Source organism: Ochlerotatus camptorhynchus, unplaced genomic scaffold, assembly GCF_037179485.1.
Source record: "Ochlerotatus camptorhynchus isolate MF236.1 unplaced genomic scaffold, CSIRO-AGI_Acam_v1.1 ptg000114l, whole genome shotgun sequence".
NCBI lineage: Eukaryota > Metazoa > Arthropoda > Insecta > Diptera > Culicidae > Ochlerotatus > Ochlerotatus camptorhynchus.
Genome location: NW_027040604.1, coordinates 843,313 through 862,458, shown reverse-complemented (window position 1 = coordinate 862,458; position 19,146 = coordinate 843,313). Strand labels below are relative to the sequence as shown.

The 19,146-nt window shown below is 43.0% G+C and overlaps 1 protein-coding gene across 1 annotated transcript; it reads right to left on the bottom strand.

Moving 5' to 3' along the window:
• Window positions 1–962: 962 nt before the first annotated feature.
• Window positions 963–3,825, bottom strand: Pex6 (peroxin 6). Its single transcript, XM_065219959.1, has 4 exons — window positions 3,739–3,825; window positions 1,620–3,673; window positions 1,260–1,558; window positions 963–1,202 (listed from the first exon to the last, which is right to left on the bottom strand). Exons 2-4 carry the CDS (start codon window positions 3,665–3,667, stop codon window positions 1,057–1,059), a joined length of 2,493 nt encoding a protein of 830 aa, XP_065076031.1. The 5' UTR covers window positions 3,668–3,673; window positions 3,739–3,825; the 3' UTR covers window positions 963–1,056.
• Window positions 3,826–19,146: the final 15,321 nt, after the last annotated feature.

The window sequence follows — 19,146 nt, the reverse complement described above, 5'->3', positions numbered from 1 at the left end:
AATCACGACTAGGACCAAAGATCCGACAACTTACGATAACAGTTGAACCACAAGCTGAATGCCATTAAAATACTTGAAATCCACCATGAAACCTCAACTTCGTTAATAACAAAAATTACACGAAATTCAATATTGTTACAAAAAAATCTTCAGCGGAACAACAAAAACAAACTTGAATATTATTAATCATTAAAAATATTGATCGTTATCTGTCAAAAATGACATGACGCTAGCGTTTTATGGCCAATTCAATCTGATTCAGTCGACTTCCATAATGCCTATTTTTGCTACACTCGACAGCCACTCCACGGCGTCGAGTGTCGAGTTACTCGACAAGAGTGTCGAGCTACTCGACGAGTGTCGAGTTACTCGACACTCGACGCTCGACTCGACTTACATAATTGGGGCCAAAAACCAGGCAGACCAAATCTTGATACCCGATCCAGGTTGCTATAACCGGAGATTTAATAAATATTGTAAAACACCTCATGAATTCCGGCTCCGCAAAGGTACCGCAATTGAGCCTTGATAAATCAAGTATAAAAAATCAACCATTTGAAAATTTCAAACAACGACCAGCAACGTTTGCTTTAACAGGTATTAACGTAAGACCTCCATCTCGCTCATGCTCTCTTTGCCCTTCACTGTATACTATTATCTTTTTTTTTTCTAAAAACTTGCAAATTATTGCAACGAAAATCAAAAGCATATGGTGTTGAACATTAGTATTGGTATTTGCTGTATTAATTTACAGAACGGATGATAATAAGTATGTAGTGGGCGGTGAAGGGAGCATGAGCGGTGAATGGCTACCCTTTTACAATAACGTAAACTCCAAACCGCTCAAAGGTGCTCTCTTCAAGGCTTATATTGTGCCGTCTACCAGTGATCGCCTGACAAGGCTAAATCAAATTAGGTGGTTCGAAGATATCCAATCACACCAACTTTTTTTCAACATTCTATAAAAAAAATATATATTGCTCCTATCCACACCATCAACAATCATACCCGGTTAAAACCAACGCTAAATTAATTCAAACCCCTAAAACCGACCAATCACGCACTAAAATTACTCCTCAACCTGTTGAAGTACTCCATATCCGCCGGACTGATCGACGGGATGAATTTCTTCGTGGCCACTTTGAAATCACTCTCGTTCACAACGACATCCTCCGGACTGAGACCATCTTCGCTGTTCGGGTCTAAAATAATCAAACAGTGAATGCAAACCGCAAATTTAAGATCTCGCCAAAACATACCTTTGATGCCCCGAATGGCCCTCCGCACGGCACTGAGCCACGCGTTCGAGCAAATCGAATACAAATCCGCACCGGTCATGTCCAGCTTTAGACCTTCGGCAATCTTCGTCAAGGTCAGCCCTTTGGCCAGGTGAAATTTGCTGGTGATCGCCTGCAGAACACTTTCCTTGTCCTCCTTCGTGGTGCTGGGTCCAACGTACAGTAGCTTATCGAACCGTCCGGGTCGCAGCAAGGCAGGATCGATCAAATCGGGCCGATTAGTTGCCGCCAGGATGAAGATCTGCTGAGTGGGGTCCGATCTAAAAAGTGGGAAATTGCTTAAGACTGACCTAGGATGAATACCTCTTTTTTTTTGGCTACCCTTTGGAAATGCCATCCATCTCGCTGAGCATCTGCGAGACGACTCGATCCATTACACCGCCGGAATCTCCGGAAACACCCCGGTTCGGTGCCAGCGAGTCCAGTTCGTCCAGGAACAGCACACACGGGGCAGCAGATCGTGCCCGAGAGAAAACTTCCCGCACGTTTTGCTCACTTTGTCCGACGTACATGTTCAGCAATTCCGGTCCTTGCACCGAGAGGAAGCTTAAATTGCACTCCGTTGCGACGGCTTTGGCGATGAGGGTTTTTCCCGTACCGGGTGGACCATACAGAAGAATACCAGAACGGCGCATGTTCTTTCCCATGAGCTTCTTGTGACGCAGTGGGAGACCGATGCTGTTTTGAATTTCCGTTTTTAGCTTGGCCAAACCTCCAATTTCCGACCAAAGCACCTTGGGCACCTTAGGAGCTCCCAAACTGTCGGAGAAGGATGATTGCATTTCCTCCAGACTCTTTTCGAAGTGGGTTAGGGATAGTTTGATATCCGACGAAGCCGCTTGAAGGGCTTTTGAGTATAGCAGTTTGAGATCGCCGAAAATGAAGCCCTGTGTTTGCTCTGCAACTTTTGCCAGCTGAGCTGAAGGAATTCGTGCTGTCTCTTTGGCAGCGATCCACTTGAGAAGCTGTTGCCTTTCCGTCACCGTAGGAGCTAGGAACTTGATCACATCGAGGAACATGCTGGTCAGCTTTGGCTTGGAGGAGTCTTTCTCATTGGCTAAGGCTACAACGATCACCGGATGTGAATACTTACGACTGAACAGGGTGTTCAGTTCCGCCTGAAACGTCGTCAAAATGCGCAGATCTTCATGGCCTTCGTTGTCTATGCCGAAGATCTCAAAGTTCTGCAAGGCAATAATCAATGGTTCGCAAATTTTCGACTTGTTCAGTGCAGAAATCAGCTTCGTTTCAGTTTGGGACGATATCGAAGTCATGATGTCGCTGCAGTCACCATGGAAAATTTGGATTCCCAGCAATTGAGCAACCGAACGAAGAACCGTCGATTTGCCGATACCTCGCTCACCCTGAAGCATGAAAATCGGATAAATTTGATTCTCTATCAACGAGTTGTTCTCCTGTTTCAGGTAGGCAGTTAGCGAAGATCTCAATTCTTCTTGATATTTCCGCAATCCGAATGGACACACGGGAACAAATGCTAACTCGTCCAGCCTCTGAGACGGAACGAAGTTGTTGTACGTTATAGTCTGATGTAGATTCGTTAGGTTTTTACAAACAATCCCGTGCAGCTCGAAACTGTTCTCCGCGGACTCTAGATTCAGACACTTGAAGTACATCGACCTTAAATGAGCAAAAATTGCAAAGTTTTTCGTGTAAAACGTGTTCCCCAGAAACTTCTCGTTCAGGGTAATTTGATAAGTTGCATTCCTGTACAGCAATCGCGGAGTTTCGAAGTGCTTTCCCATGATAAAATCAACCATATCCGACGACAGATCGTAAGGCGTATTGTACAGGAAAATATTAGCCTTCGTCGCCATCAGAGGCAAATTTTGTTGCTCCGACACTCGTTGCAGTTTCCCGCAGAATTCTCTCTCTCCCAGCTTGTATCTCTCTGCCAATCCATGGAACAGATTTTCCTTCACAAAAATCGTGTTCGGAGCAACTCCATTCAGTGGACAAATTTGAAACAGTACCGACACATTCTGTCTGTTCAGTATGATGGATACCAGTCCTTCACTTTGCTCATTCTTCCGACCTCCCTCACAGCTGGCTCGTATCATCAGATTGATCCAGTTTATCTCCCGTTCTACAACGTACTGATTGAATACCGTTCGGCAAACGAACAGTGTATGTTCCGAATGGACCAATTGATTCTGCTGATACTGATCGAACAGTAGGTTCGGAATCGGAACCACCCGGAAGGTAGCATGACGAAGCCGAATATCTTGGCTCAGCTTCCGCAGCGACTGGAGAAAGGAAAATACTGGGAAGTAGAACGACGGGTACTTTCGAAACCGCAGCCGACAGCAGTACAACAGCAGTCGCATCAATTCGTCGCGATTGTTCAACATCGCAATCTGAAAATAATACAATGAATTATTACATAAATCCACTGCAGCACAACCGTAGAAACCACTCCCACCGATTTAAATACGTTTTTCGATGCAAAAGCGAGCGTAAAAACCTATTCCAACATAATCACTGAAAGATGCAAGACTTTGGACTTCCAAAAACGGAATAAAAACAAAAAGCAGCTGATTTATGCTGCTGCACGTTTGACAGCGAGAAATGTCATGCTGCAGCGAGCATAAAATCAAACCGGGCAACATGTGAAAAGGCCCTATGTGCCAAATGGATACCATGATGACTAATCGTTGTTTACTCACGAATCACAAAACGACGACGTAATCTAGCTACTTCATCTGATAGATCAAACTTCCTCTACCAGATGCTGCAGTTGGTTTGATTGAGATTTCCTTAATCCGCGAAAAATCGGCGTATAAAGCCATTGTTTATATTTGACACATAGGCTCTTTTCACATTCAACAGGGAAGTGCCTTATTGGCCAAACAGCGGAATTGGAGCAATCTTTTTCTAGACCAACTTTGCAAAAAGCCTCATTTTTCAAATCAAAATAGGGTCAGAGTTCCAATTATGGCACTAGTGCTCCAGTTATTGACCCTGGTGTCCAACTCAAAATTGGAATTAATTTGTATGGTTTAATTTTCGTAGAATTATGACAAAATATGCGTTCTAGGCTGGCATAGAATTAAATTTGGTGAAGAATGAATAACATTGAAATTTAGGATAGGGCCAATAATGGAACCTCTTGGACCAAAAACTGGAACACTTACCCTAGATTAAAAGTTACGCCAAATCGCATCTCTCCTGACCGACGCTTAGCTATGGTATATAGTAAAGAGCCTGAATTTATAAAGAGGCGACATCTTATCCATTTGACAGGTCTTCTACTCGATTGGAATGACTTTTCTTATGACTTTGACAGATAATCGATTGTTCCAATTTTGACATGTCGTCTCTTAATAAATTCAGGCTCTTTAGTATATAGGAATAGAAAATACGAACTTAGTATAAGAATGGATTATACATCATAATGGGCCGTATGAATAAAAAGAGTTTACTTTACTTTCCCGTGCTTTTCTTACGGGAAAAGTAAAGTAAACGCTTTTATTCATACGACCTAATGTAGGGTAGTATACATGGATTATACATCATAATCAGGGTATCATACAAACCATTTATGGAATAATTCTATCATTTGTGTTATATCGTTCGGGTATGATATTTTTCCATTAGGGAAGCCTTGTTTAAACTTGGCCTGTTTGATTTCGACTGTCATTTTGTTTTTATTTTCAATGGTCGAAACTTATAAATGCGATTTACTAAAATTTGGGTTATTGGGCTGAACCCCGAAATTGAGGGAAAAGTACTTTATTTTGGGTAGTTTTTCATCTCCGTGTTGAAACGATGAGCGTGAAATCGAAAACGAAAAATATGAGATCGAGAAATTTTGCCTTTGAGCAATTCTCTACAGATTGACGAATTTTTAATTTTTTTTAATTTGTCGGCTCCGATTTTGATGAAAATTTGCACAGTTGCTCTTTTTTAGTAAAGATGCCAATTTGTGTTATCAGTTCTTCAATTTGAATAACGACTACTTTTCTAACAGGGCCTGTGTAAAAATAGTACTAATGAGTTAAAAAATATATATTGCTGAAACGGTTTGTTGGATTGATTTGATGTCTTCAGCAAAGTTGTAGATATTATTTTGGAGATAATTTAAAAAATATACACTGTAAAAAATTTCGTTTGTTTCAATGAAAAAAATTATATTTGTTATTAAAAAAAATCATTTCTCAAAAATTGCATTTTTGAAAATTTTTGTTTTAAGCCTCATTGAAGCTCATAATGTTTTCTACAAACTGGCAAAGTTTGGTGATGGTAAACTCCAAAACAAAAAAGTTATGAATTTTTGAAAATTTCACGATTTTTACATTTTTATTAAATTACATGTTTTTCAACCGTGTATATTTTTTCAAGAATTGCACTTTAATTTTGCACAACATTCCCGAAGGCACCATAGAAATCATGCAAGCCGTTTTTGCAAAATAGGTATGTTTATTTCATTAGTGTTTTGCTACATCCTGACATCCTAACTTTTTTTAATAATAAATATAATTTTTTCATTGATTCAAACGAATTTTTTTACAGTGTATATTTTTTACACAATTGCCAAAATAATATCTACAACTTTGCTCAAGACACCAAATCAATCGAACAAAGCGTTTCGGCAATATATATTTTTATACTCATTAGTACTATTTTTACACAGGCCCTTTTCAAAAAGTAGTCGGGATTTAATATGAAAAACTGAGAGCACAAAATGGCGCCTTTACTAAAAAGGAACAACTGTGGATCGGTCAGGATCGATTTGCGAACCTTCATGGAATGCCTCTATAGTAGTTTCAATTTAAACCAGCAAAAAAAATTACCTACTCTTAAGTATATTCTACCCAAAATTAAGTTTAATTCACGTAAATTTGAGAATATACATTTTACTCACAAGTAACTTATTGGGCTGAACTATATCGTTGGGTCGAATCTCTTGTTCCTTTTTTGACAACAATAACAAGTGCAAGTGAGAGGCTGAAGTCAATATTAAGTAAAAAGAACTCCAATTTTGGGTAGTATTTTTTCTCCGTGCACCTTTGGAATGGTTTCAATCAGAGAGAATAGGTAGAGAGGCGAAGAGTGAAAAACCGTGGAAACGGCAGCACTCTTTTTATTATGATTCCATCCTACAAGTTCTGGCAACTGTTTCTGAAGGGCACACTTCAAGTGACTTTTTTCAACTATCTATTTGTGTTGTTTTTTACCGAAGTCGGTTTAATTTTCTACCGAACTACATCGGTTACCAACAACGAACCGAAGAATTCTAGAATATTATTACATATTACTACATTTTAAATTCAAGCATTACTTTTTATTTGTTCATGTATTTTTCTCATCGTAAAAAGTTTTCTTCCAAATATATTCGCAGCGATTACAATACTTGCCTTCACCAAATTGGGGAACATCAACTTTTGTTAATTTTGTTCGATAGGATACCAGTTTGACGGTTCGATAAGGTTTTTTTTGCTTCACACTCTTCGCCTCTCTACCTATTCTCTCTGGTTTCAATCAAGGTGACTTCATGTAGGTGTTCTAATGTGTCAAATTCATGATTCAGCCATGTTGGATTTTTGTATGGGACAGCGACCGAGTTTGTTTACAATTTGCTCTAAAACTGCACTTTTCCACCCCGCGACCTCCTCGCCTATATAGTGACAAAGCTGTATCACCATTTATATACCCACCATGGTTTCAATAACACCTCGTCTGGTGATTGTTTTTGGTTCCTTTGTTCAGCGTTGCCAGATTGTTGTCATGCTTAGCGGTATCAAATGATTAAAAAATCGGTATTCAATATTTTAATTAATTATATATTTTTCAAACTTTTGGACTAAAATCGAGTGATGTACTTCCTATGTAAGTCGGAAGAAATTTCTGGAAACATTTGCATTTGTCTCTTAAGGGGTGTTACAGCTCCCCGGCCCAACGGCCCGCCCGGTTGGGCTCCCTTCAGTCCGCGTCACCGAGACCCCCATCGGATGCATGCCAGACTGATGATACGCACCAACTCCCTGCAGCCCGTTTCCAGCCTGTCAGGGTACGATTTCTCCCGTGAACGGCTCGCGCGGTTGCGCTAAGATTCGACCAACTGTCAATCATGAGTCCATCAAATCGGGCTTGTCAAGGTGGAGAGGTAGTTAATTACGTTTTTGCTCATCACACCTGACGGGATTTGCCCTTACACCCGTTTGGCTTACGGTGTTTTCTAGGCTTTCGCTCTTCGTTGACAGGCCTCGCCTGTGGACATAGCTGTGACAATCCAATTTAGTCGGCCTTGATATCCTTCGTATGGTACCTTCCTTTCTTTCCACTCAAAACGTCCTCCAAAACGTACAAGTTTGTTCCCAGGATCTCCTTCACGATTGCAGGAACGAACTTCGGCTCCAGCTTGCTGTTGATCTGATCGACTTTCGAAGATAGCACGAACGAGCGCCGCCAGACTAGGTCTCCCACCTTGAAAACGAGTGCCCTTTTGCGAAGATTATACCGTTGCTTCGACCGCTCGTGGTTGTTCTTGATACGCTGGATGATGAGCTGCTGTATTCGGCGAATCGCTGATAGGCGCAAATCCTGTGCCACCTTCGGATCCTCCGGCGTGTTCAGTTCTTGCTGTGTGTAAAGGTCCGTGTGCAACAGTAGGTTCCTTCCGAAGTTCGCTTCATGCGGACTCACACCCGTTGATTCGTGCTTGGCTGAGTTGATCGCCGCGGTTATAGCTGACAAATTCTCGTCCCATTCCCGATGATCTCCATCCAACAACGATCTGATACAAGTAACTACGACGCGGTTTACTCGCTCCGCGTTGTTGACCTGCGGACAGTAGAATGCGGTCTTCATATGCCCGATTTTGTGTCGTGCCAGCCAGGATTTGAATAGCAGCGACCCAAACTGCTTTCCATTGTCGGACAGTATGATCCGTGGACGCGCGAACTTCAGACAAACCTCATTCTCCAGGAACTCCACCATCTTCTGTGAGTCTGCCGCTCGCATCGGCTGGACGATCACGTACTTGCTTACCCAATCAACCACCACAAACAGCACCGTGTTTCCGCTTTTGGAGCGTGTAAGCGGTCCGACGAAGTCCACCGAAATCATCTCCCACGGAATTTTTGCTGGTTTCAGGTTACCCATCTGCGGCATCATCCTTATACCTGGAGCTTTGCACGCCTTGCAAGTAGCACAATTCTTCACGTAATCACTGATTTCCTGCTGCATCCGCGGCCAATAGTAGTGAGCCTGCACCTTGTGCCAGGTCTTGTAGAATCCCAGATGAGCAGCGGCTGGTTCGTCGTGAAATCGGCGGATTAACTGCATCCTCTCTTCTTTCGGAACAACCTGCTTCCACTTGTGAAAAACGGCTCCAATCTCGTCTTTGCAGCGACAGTTCTTGAACAGGACATCATTTGCTATCCTGAAATCCGGAAACTGGTCTCCTTCGTTCTTTACTCTTTCAACCAGCTTGCTGTACCATGAATCCAACACTCTCTCCGTCGTGAACACTGCTTCAGCCACTGTCCTCGACAAAGCATCAGGAACTACGTTGATCGATCCTTTCCTGTACCGGATCTCGAAGTCGAACGCATTTAGCCTCAATAGCCATCGGCTCATCAGCGCTGTCGGGTTCTTCATGGACTTCAGATAGCTAAGCGCCGCATGATCGCAATGCACGACGAACTTAACTCCTTCCACGTAGCCTCTGAACTTCTCAATCGCTCTGATCACTGCTAGACATTCCCGTTCCGTGACCGAGTACTTCCTCTCCGATGCTGATAGCTTTTGCGAGAAGTAGCTGATGGGATGCTCCTCTCCGTCGATTTCTTGTGTTAGGACTGCTCCAATCGCTGTGTCGCTCGCGTCGCATGCTATGGCGAACGGTTTACCGTAATCTGGCATCGCTAGTACCGGAGCTGATACCAAAGCTGCCTTCAACTTGAGGAACGCTTCTTCCGCTACCGGAGTCCATCGGAACTTCGTTTTTGTCCGTGTTAGATCTGTCAGTGGGGCTGCTAGCTGCGAAAACCCTGCAATGAATCGTCGATACCAATTGCAGACACCTAAAAAGCGTTGCACTTCTTTCCTGGTGGAAGGTGTCGGGAACTGAACCACCGCTTCAATCTTTCCGTCGTCTACTCGCCATCCTTGCTCGTCGATCACATAACCGAGGTACTTCATCCTTTTTCTGCAGAACATTGACTTCTCCGACGATATCGTCAGGTTCGCCTGCCAAAGTCGACGGGCTACTTCTTCGAGCAGAGCGATGTGCTCTTCGAAGGTTTCCGAGCAGATGATTATGTCATCCAGGTAGTGAAAAACCTGCGGTTCCATGTCTGCGAAAATGTGCGTCATCAGCCGTGCCAAGGCTTGACTAGCCGTACATAATCCGAAAGGCACCACCTTGAACTGAAAGTGTCCTCTGGATGGAACGGTGAACGCTGTTAACGGTCTCGAACCTGGGTGAAGTGGAAGCTGCCAGAACGCGTCCTTGAGGTCTATCGAAGAGATGAATCTGCTGCTCCGGAGGTTGTTCGTGATCGATGCGATCTGCGGAATTGGATATCCCTCGTTCACCATAATGGAGTTGAGGTGACGGGCATCCAAGCAAACGCGGTCCTGACCGGTCTTTTTCTTGACGGCTACTAACGGATTATTCCACGGCGAGAACTGAGCTTCTTCGATGACGTCCAGGGCAATCATCCGATCGATTTCTTGGTTCACCTCCTGGAGCACATACGGCGACATGGGATAGTGCCGTTGCTTCCGTGGTACTGCGTCTCCGATCTCGATAATATGCTCGTACATAGTCGTACGTCCTAGTTTGCCATCCTGCGCCTTTGGAAATTTCGCCAATGTTTTCTCCAGTTGCCTTTTCTGCTCTGTCGACATCTCCTTCATCTCCTGATCTTCACTGCGTTCCTCGTTGTTTTCTGCTTCGACCGAACAGCAAACTGCCTTGACTCCGAATTTGTCCCAAAAGTTCATTCCCAAGATGATGCAGTCTGGGATTGATGGCACTAACAGAACTGGGAGAACTTCGTTACGGTTGTTGTACACAATTGGAAGGTAGACGAACTCGCTGATATTATGTCGTGTTCCATCCGCTGTCTTGATTCCTCCTTTCACGCTTCCTTTCTGCAAACCATACTCCTCTGTTAGCTGGGTACGTTTACCCCCTAGTAGTGAGCAGTTTGCTCCGCTATCCAGCAAAGCAGTTAACTCCTTCCCTAATACGGATATTACAGCATGCGGACGGTTGTCACTTCCGGTATTGATAATTATTGCGTTGATATTCTGGAATTCTGGTATATTCGAGGGGTGTTCCAGTGCTTGCGGAGAGCTGCTCCCCTCTATTGTGAGTTCTCCGCCGTGTAGTTTACCGCATCCGAGCGGCATGTGAAGCAACTGCGCAACGAATATCCTTTCCGTCCACAGCGGTAACAGAATAATACCGCCTGCGGTTTCGGACAGTCCATGAACCTGTGTCCTTCTTCGTCGCAATTCCAACACATCATCACTAATCGTTGATGGCCTGCTGCCGATTGCTGTTGTACGTGTTGATGCTCCGCTCGTGGTGATCGGTCTTGTTGCTGCGGGTCACTTCCTCTTCTTGTTTGTTCGGTTCGCTCCCCTGCCTGCTGCTGATTCCAATGCTGTGTGTGCCATGCTTGCGTACTCTGCGGTTGGTCTGCCTGTGGCTGTATTTGCGGCATCAGTTGTGGCGTGTACTGTGGACGTTGCTGTTGCTGAGCTAGCATCGGTTGCATGCTGCTGTGATGTTGACGGGATTGCTGCAGATTATTTGGTCCCGTGCGGTTGGATTTATCCACAAATCGCGGTTGCCGCTGTGCTACCTCGTTTGGTCTAGACCCTTTCCGTTCGAAGTTCATCTTCAGAGCGTTCACCTGCTCAACGAGCTCATCGAGCTTGTACTGCCAGTTGTCTTCCTCAGAGTTTGCTGAGGCTCCATGCCCTCGAGGATCGGAATGCTGCAACCTCCAGTCTTCATCCATATCTCCTTCCACCTCCACTGCATGCACCCTGTTGAAACGATGTTGCTGTTGCTGCGGCATTGGTGCAGGCCTATTGCTGGATGCCGGTGTCGCAAAGTTCGGTTCCAGTAGTGCACTGTGTGGAATCGGAATCCGCCGCTGCCTGTTCAGGAGCATTCTTGTCTCATCGTAGCTGGTACAAATCTCCACCATCTCTCGCAACGATTGTGGTCTTGCTGCTGTTACAATTGCTGCATAGTCTGCATTCATGTTCTTCTTCACTATGAAACACTTATCTTCTTCCGGAATTGGTGGCTCCACAAACCGGAAAAGCGCTGAAATGTCTCGGTAATACTTTGCAAAAGACTCGCTGGCTCCTTGGAAACGAAAACTGGCTTCCAGGCGAAGAATCTGGGAGTATCCACTTGGCAAAAACTCGCTGCGGATCTCCCGCTTGAAATCGTCCCATGACGGTAACAACTGTTGTGACGTTGCGCGGGCATACCAGTCGAGTGCGTCTTCCTGCAACAAATGCTTGATAGAAATTAGCAGTGTCTCATCGTTCATTCCCTCCGATCTGGCAAATGTCTCGACGCGATCCAAAAACACGTTGAGCGAAGTGGTGTCCTTCTCTCCTCGAAACTTGAATGGCCAATTATGCACCGCTTTCAGCATTCTTCTTTCATCATCCCGTCTTACTGGAGGTGGTCTCTCTTGGCGAAGCAGACGATCCAGCAGATCATCCCGAATCCTGTGGTATTCTTCCCTGGCTTGCGCTTCTCGGGCTCGAGCATTCCTAGCTTGTGCGTTCCTTTCTCCTTCTTCTCTGACCCGCGCGTTCCTGGCTTGCGCGTCCCTGTACCGCAACTCCCTTGCTCGCACTTCTGCTTCTCTTGCTCGCGCCTCCCTGGCTCGTGCTTCAATTTCTTCCGCATTCCTGGCTTGCGCTTCCCTTTCTTCAGCTTCTCTAGCTCGTATCTCTCTGGTTTGTGCGTCCCTAGACTCGTACTCGTGAACGTCGTAAGGTGGTGGTGGTGAACCATGCCGATGTTCTGGAGATAATCGTCGGTCGCTTCTAATACTGTGACGTTCTTCCTGCGAGTTCGACAATAATAATCCTTGACCCCGTCCTCCAGAGAATGAAAGCAGTCGTGGCATTAATGACGCTGACGGTGGTGTTTCCTCCTGCTCTCGTGCGTGCTCCACCGAATCCGCTGAAATGTTGCTTCCTCCAGCAGCTCCTTGTTCATGCTCAACGGTCCGCCGTACCGTTCCGGTTGTGTTCTCTTGCTGGTTCACTGTCACTTCACTTCGTTGCACACCGTTCACCGAATAACGTAACACACTGACAACTTTGTTTAACAACACATTCACGTGCATCGTGACCATCGTGTGTGTGTCTTGAAGTTCAACGGGGGGATCGATAAGTCGCAACCGGTTTTGGTAGTGGGAAAGTCGCGAACGGAGTTGACTCATACCGTTTATGTCGATTGAATTAACGGCTGCTTCCGTAAGCAAGTGAAGTTGTTCTACTTGCGATTGACAGACTTCAATATTGGCCTGAGCGCTCATAACATGCTCAGAACTTGTAGGCATATTATCTCTTAAGGACTCTTCTTGTATGAGTGCCTTAAGGCGAAGTACCTTGCCTCGGTGTGTAGTGGGACCTAAGTTGACTACATGACGTAAAGCCAACTCATAATTAATTTCCTCATTACTCAAGTGTGTGTAATCCATCTCGAATATATACGTAAAGGTTAAAATAAAACTGTCCTTCCAAGGACAATCAAACACAAACCAAATATTTCTATAATCACAAACCAAAAATTCCGCTAATGGTAGTACTATATGTAGATTTTTAAGTTGGGCGCCAGTGTTACAGTTCCCCGGTTGCGGTAGAGCAGAACTACCATAGGGCGGACTAATCACAAACACTTAAGGCAATGTGCACCAACAAATCAAACAAAATCATGAGAACATAACTTGTTAACAAACGTGTATTCTCATTGCCCACATATTTTCCCCTCCTAGCTCCTGCTCCTCTCTCTCTCTTTCTCCTACTCTTGTTACTCTTCCTGGACCTGTCTAATGCTTGCTAAACAACATAACTCTTCTTTTTTCCTTTCTTTCTTCGGCGTCGCAAAGCTTCCGCCCACCACGTACATTGGAACGTACTCACATGTTCTCCTGCTCGCCGTCGTTGTTGCCACTGAGGGGCTCACTGCATGTCCTCGGGGCTCGCGATTGACTAGCTTCCCGCCGTCGTCTAGTCGGCAACTCGACGAACGATCGTCGTACGCTTCCGTCTGAGACCGACGTCCTGTTGGTCACTCGCCGCACGGTACCAACGCTCGCCGTCACACGGGCCTCCGTAGTTGGTCCTCGTCTCACCTCCGTCTTTGACCGTCGAGCGGTCCAATCGCTTGCCGTCACACGGAGCTCCGTAGTCGGTCCTCGTCGCACTACCGTCTTTGACCATCGAGTGGTCCAATTCCGTCGACGTCAGTCGGCCTTCCCGCACTTCCCGAATCTTGAGACCGTGGAAAAATAAAGCGCCCTGAAAAGGCTTTCTATTAATATTGGCAGAGACAATACTTGTGCCGTGAAACTCACCCTCGGATCGGGACGCTTCTTTCTCGTTCCAATTCAGTCGTTTTCCGTGCGGTCCGTGTAGCGACCGGTTGATCACTGTTCCTGGCTCAAGCCGATTTGAAAAGTGCCTAATTAAAACGAGCATGTTAGCATCATCGTCGCCATCTTTTATGCAGCAAATTACCTGCGACTACGCTGAATTCCTGTCCAAGAGTCCGTTTTGTGACCAGTGCGTGTGCACGTCTTCTACGGGCGGTTAGCGTTGGAAGTGGTTTGGCCGGCTGTACTGTCCACCCGTCTACTTTGTCGGCACTCTGCACTCGTACCGGAATCTTTCTACTTGGCGTGCCAGATGCCACTATGGCGGTCCACCAATAATGATTTTTTTTCACTGCCGCTTTTCTTCTCCGAACCGGCAGCCACGGTGTTGTTGTTCGTATGCGTGCGTTCTCCTCCTTTCATGCGGTCTCGAACGGAAAACGAGCTCGCACCACGGTGTCAAACACGAGAGATGAGCAAGACAATTTCTTGTGTGCTTACGTTTTCAAGCCCGGAAGGGGTTTGGACTTTTTGCTATAATATCCGTGTTACTACACTGAGTACAATTTTCATTACATTTTGTACTATTCTTTTACTAATGTAAGATTCTAAACTTCATCTTACAATAAACGGAACAGGGGGTAGTGTAGTACTCTCTGAACGTCCAAAAAGTAAGGCATTTTCGTTAATTTTTTAAAGCAATCAAACACTCAGGGAGGGCAAATATGTTATAACCCATTTATTAGTCATCCTTCGAACTACAATTTGTATTCTTTTTAACTCGATTGGCGTCTCCCCGTGGCCGGTGCACCAGGTCGCGCGGAAGTCGGAAAACGGTGTGGGAAAATACTCCTTTCCATGTGATCCGGGAACATAAATCGAACAAAAATCCTGATTAGTAACGAAATTTGGGTTAGAAATACGTATTCCGATTTTTTTTTAAATTAATTTTTTTCAAAAGTTGTGGCCTTAGGAAAAAAAAGGTCCATTTTTTCACCCTAAAAATGCTTAAGGGGGTATTCCCAATCTTTTGCCTTTTTTCGGCCTGTTTTTCAATTAATTTTTTTTTTCAAGGAAAATGAATAGTAATGCGCCTAACTCTTTGGGATTCTTGTTTATTGAACATTAAAGTTTACAAATAATTTTTTTTTCGACATAAAAAAAGACATTATTGACGTCACAAAATGGCGGCAAACAGACCCCTGTTCGCCGCAAACGACTGGACGGGCGAAGACTTTTCTCTGGAACGGCTTCATCTGAAACAGATTTCGTGATGAAATTAATAATCTGCATAAGATTCTCTGGAGCTTCTCCCGTTGGCTGCAAAAAATCTTGCAAATTAACAAAATGGCGGCCATATGAAAAAACAGGCGATTTTTAGCCCGCTTTTTTGCAGCTTTAAGGTGCTTCAAACAATGTTAAATGTTAATATTTTTGGCTGAAAGTGGGAGAAGCTCTAAACAATTTAATAAGGAACAAAATGCGCAAAGATTCAAGTCAATATCTCTTATAGTTTCTGAGAAAAATCTTCGCCCGATAAAAAAATGTGGTTTAAAGAAAAACGCGTTTAAAGTTTTGACTTTAGTTAAAACCATTTTGGGGGTTCTTACCATTAGTCAGCTATGCCTGGACACCGAATTCGCTGATCGGAAAACGGCTTGGGGGGATGAAAGTATATAGTCTAAAGTACAAAAAAACGTGAAAAAAAATTTGATTTTTTGAAAAAAAAGATCGGGAATACCCCCTTAATGCTTGATTCGATCCGGAACTTGTGAGAAATACAGGCCAACTCCCCTGCGCTCGATATCCCTAGGTCACGTCTCCTTGGTGGTTGAGCGTCGTTGATAAGTTAATGCATTCGACTGGACAGAATCGCCCATGAAATATGCCTCCACCTGAGAGTTCCTTCCTGACATCTTCAAGTGGTGGAATTTTTTATTATTATTATTGTGTGATTATTGACTGCACGGAAAAGGTCTCCATTAAGCTTTAGAGAGGGTCTAGGATAAGATATGAGCGGACGCGGACTGCCTGGTTTTGAGCCAAACGAACTATCAAAGCCAGAGCCATACGAGCAGCGCCTACCTTAATTACATTGGCAGTGTTGCTGACCCTCTCATAGTCTGCATGCTTCAATCAGATTTATTTTTATTTAGTTGAAGATGCTAATTTCAAATAACAGACTGTAGTGGTAATTTTTATACGATAGATGGAGTAGATGAAAGTATAGAGTTGATAGTTCCGTTAGAGTACGGCAGTGTGAAGATTGTATATAGATATTAGAGAAGCGAGCTAGGACAACTTTTAAGGAAGGTACAAATCGGTTTTTTCATCTCTCTTTACCAAACTCCCCCTTTGGAGAGGGATGGTGAGGGGTGTCCCCCCCCCCCCGCCACCACTGGCAAAAAGAGATGAAAACCGACGCGCTCAAGTACCAACTGTGTGTTTGAAACAGTTCTACCGATTTTTTACCGCACTTCAGTTGTTATTTGAAGGAAGGCATCCAGTCGTAGGTTTGGAAATTGCAACTATTGTTATTTTTATTGTTCGTGAAGTAACCCACAATGAAAATACACCAATATTTAATGTAACAACAATTTTTATTGTAATAGAGTTGTTCAGTATTGTTCATGATCGAATCATGTTAACAATAAAATAAATGAAAAATACGATAAAAATCATTGTAACAACATTTTATTATGTACATTCATTGTACAGCTAGGTAGCAGTTTTGCCGTTTTCGGAAGAGTACAACATTATAACAATCATTTTTATTGTCGACAATAAATATTAATGTTAGAGCATTGTTTCCACTGAAAATTTCACTGTAATTTTTTTTCGGGTTAGCACGATATTCCCTGAAGTTCCTCACATGCTCTATTGATCCAGCAATTTTCATATTCATAAAACATCCCTGAAAACCCCACAATGTCCCTGAAATTTCCCGGAACATTCCTGATTTGCTCTTCGGAATATCCCATTATTCCTCGGAACTCCTTGAAAGTTCAAGCAATTTTCCTTAAATTAATGGGGCTGTTTTGAAGTTCTCTGATCATCTTCGAAGTACTCAAAACTTCCCTGATTATTATGAAATTACCGGAAAATCTCTTTTAAAAGTCCCTGGATCTTTTTTTTTTAAATTAATGAACAGCAGCATTAAAGCTCTCTGATCTGCTCGATTTTTTATTTTTTGTTTAAGTTCTCGAAACTGCCGATAAAAACACAGAACCTCCCTTAAAATGTTTCACAATTTTCTAATGTTTATGTAACTTCCCTTACGTTTCCAAAATTTTAATGGACCTCTCGGAAATTTGCTCAAGTTTTCGGAAATTCCCTGAGTTTCTCGGAACTCAGAAATTTCCGAGGGGGACGACAAATCTAAATTTCAAATCTAGATGCTCAACAAATGTCACACTAGCGAATCAATCCTTGAAAAATTTTCTATCATTTTTCGTATCTACTTGCATTGCACATCATCTTTTTGCCGAGGGGGACGACTCTATCTACGATGCAAAAAAGATTGTGTTTTGCTGTGGCTAGCTGCGCGCACGCTGAATAGATAGAAAGAAGATTAACGACGATTCTGAAGACTTCCTGCAAAAAAATGATGAGCGATGCAAGTAGATGCGACAAATGAAAGAAGATTGTTCGAAGATTGATTCGCTAGTGTGAGATTTGTTGACCATCTAAACTTGAGATTTAGATGTGTCGCCCCCCTCGCTTTTTGCAGCAAATCTTCAGAATCGTCATTAATCTTCTTTCTATCTAATCAGCGTGCGCGCAGCTAACCACAACGAAACAAAAAATTTCCTGCATCGTAGATAGAGTCGCCCCCCTCGGAAATTTCCTTGAATTTATATGTCCTGATGTACTCAGAGCTTTTCTTAAAGTTATCTCAATTCTCCTGAAACAAATGGAACTATCCTAAAAAGCATTAAATTTCTTTGAAATTCTTTGGACTTGTGAAGATTCAAAAATATTTCAGTTTCCTTAAGTTCATTGGAGTTCTCTGAGTTCTCAAATTTGAACAGATTGATGATTGATTAATTTCTTTATTATATAGACTTAACCAAATTTGAACAGAAGTTAATGAAACTGTCTTTAGTTTATCGGAACCTACCCAAAATGCCGAAGTTCCTGAAAGTTTCCTGAAGCTATTGGTTCTACACAATAAAACTTTGGAAGCATTCCTGAAGTTTTGGGGAAGTTGAAAAAATGACGGGAGAAGATGGAAGAACCTTTCGGGTGAAGCTAGAAGAATCTTCCAAGGGATGTCGAAATAGTTTTCCGGGAGGAATCGGAAAATAACTTACAGGGTAAGGTGGACGGAAATTCCTAGGGAAAGTTGGAAGAAACTTCAAAGGGACAATTAAAGAAATTTCAGGAAGTTCAAAAATTAACGTTTTCCACTGAATAAAAGTATTTCCCGATTTCCAGAAAGTACCGGTATGAGTCATCAGCTGTTTCTTGACTCCTCACGGAGAACAAATTCGTTAAGTTAAGATAACAATCCTAATAGTTACTTTCACATGGAAAAATATTGTTGTTTGAAAGAAACCTATAGTTATTCCAACATTAATTTGACCGTCAACTCAATCATATCTACCTAATAGATTCAACTGTTCGTCTTATACTCAATTCAACTATAGCTTTGATCAATTATAACAACCGTTAAATGTAATTTATTTATATAATTTGGTTTCAAGTGATCATCATAAATCCACATACTTTTAACTTGTGATGCGTAGAGCAGGCGATAAGATAGCTGGCTCTCACGCAGATGAACACGGTTCAAATCAAAGCTGAATGTTCTTGTTAACTTTTTTATGATTTTGCAGTTGTGTGCGATCGATAAAGAAGCAAAACAAACTTCCTTAATATGTCGATAATGAAGAGCAGTTCGTTTAATAAACATTGTAAAATTTTGCTTTCCTAACAATAGTTTTCTTGAATCAACTAAAGCATAGTTGTGACGTTTGTTCATCTACTGAAAAATATAGTTGAGCCAACCGAGGAGCCAACTATGGACTATAGTTGTTGCCCTCTATATATAGTCAAATCAACTATAGTTTCGGGTTATCTCTAAAACAATTGAACAATATAGTTATTTTGACCGGAAAAATAATTGGTTCTGCTATAATTTGTTCTCCGTGCTTGGTAACCAAAAACTGGCGAGAAAATGGAAGCATTAGTCGAAAGAGTATCAAGCATAAGACATTTTTGAAGATGACATTCCAAGA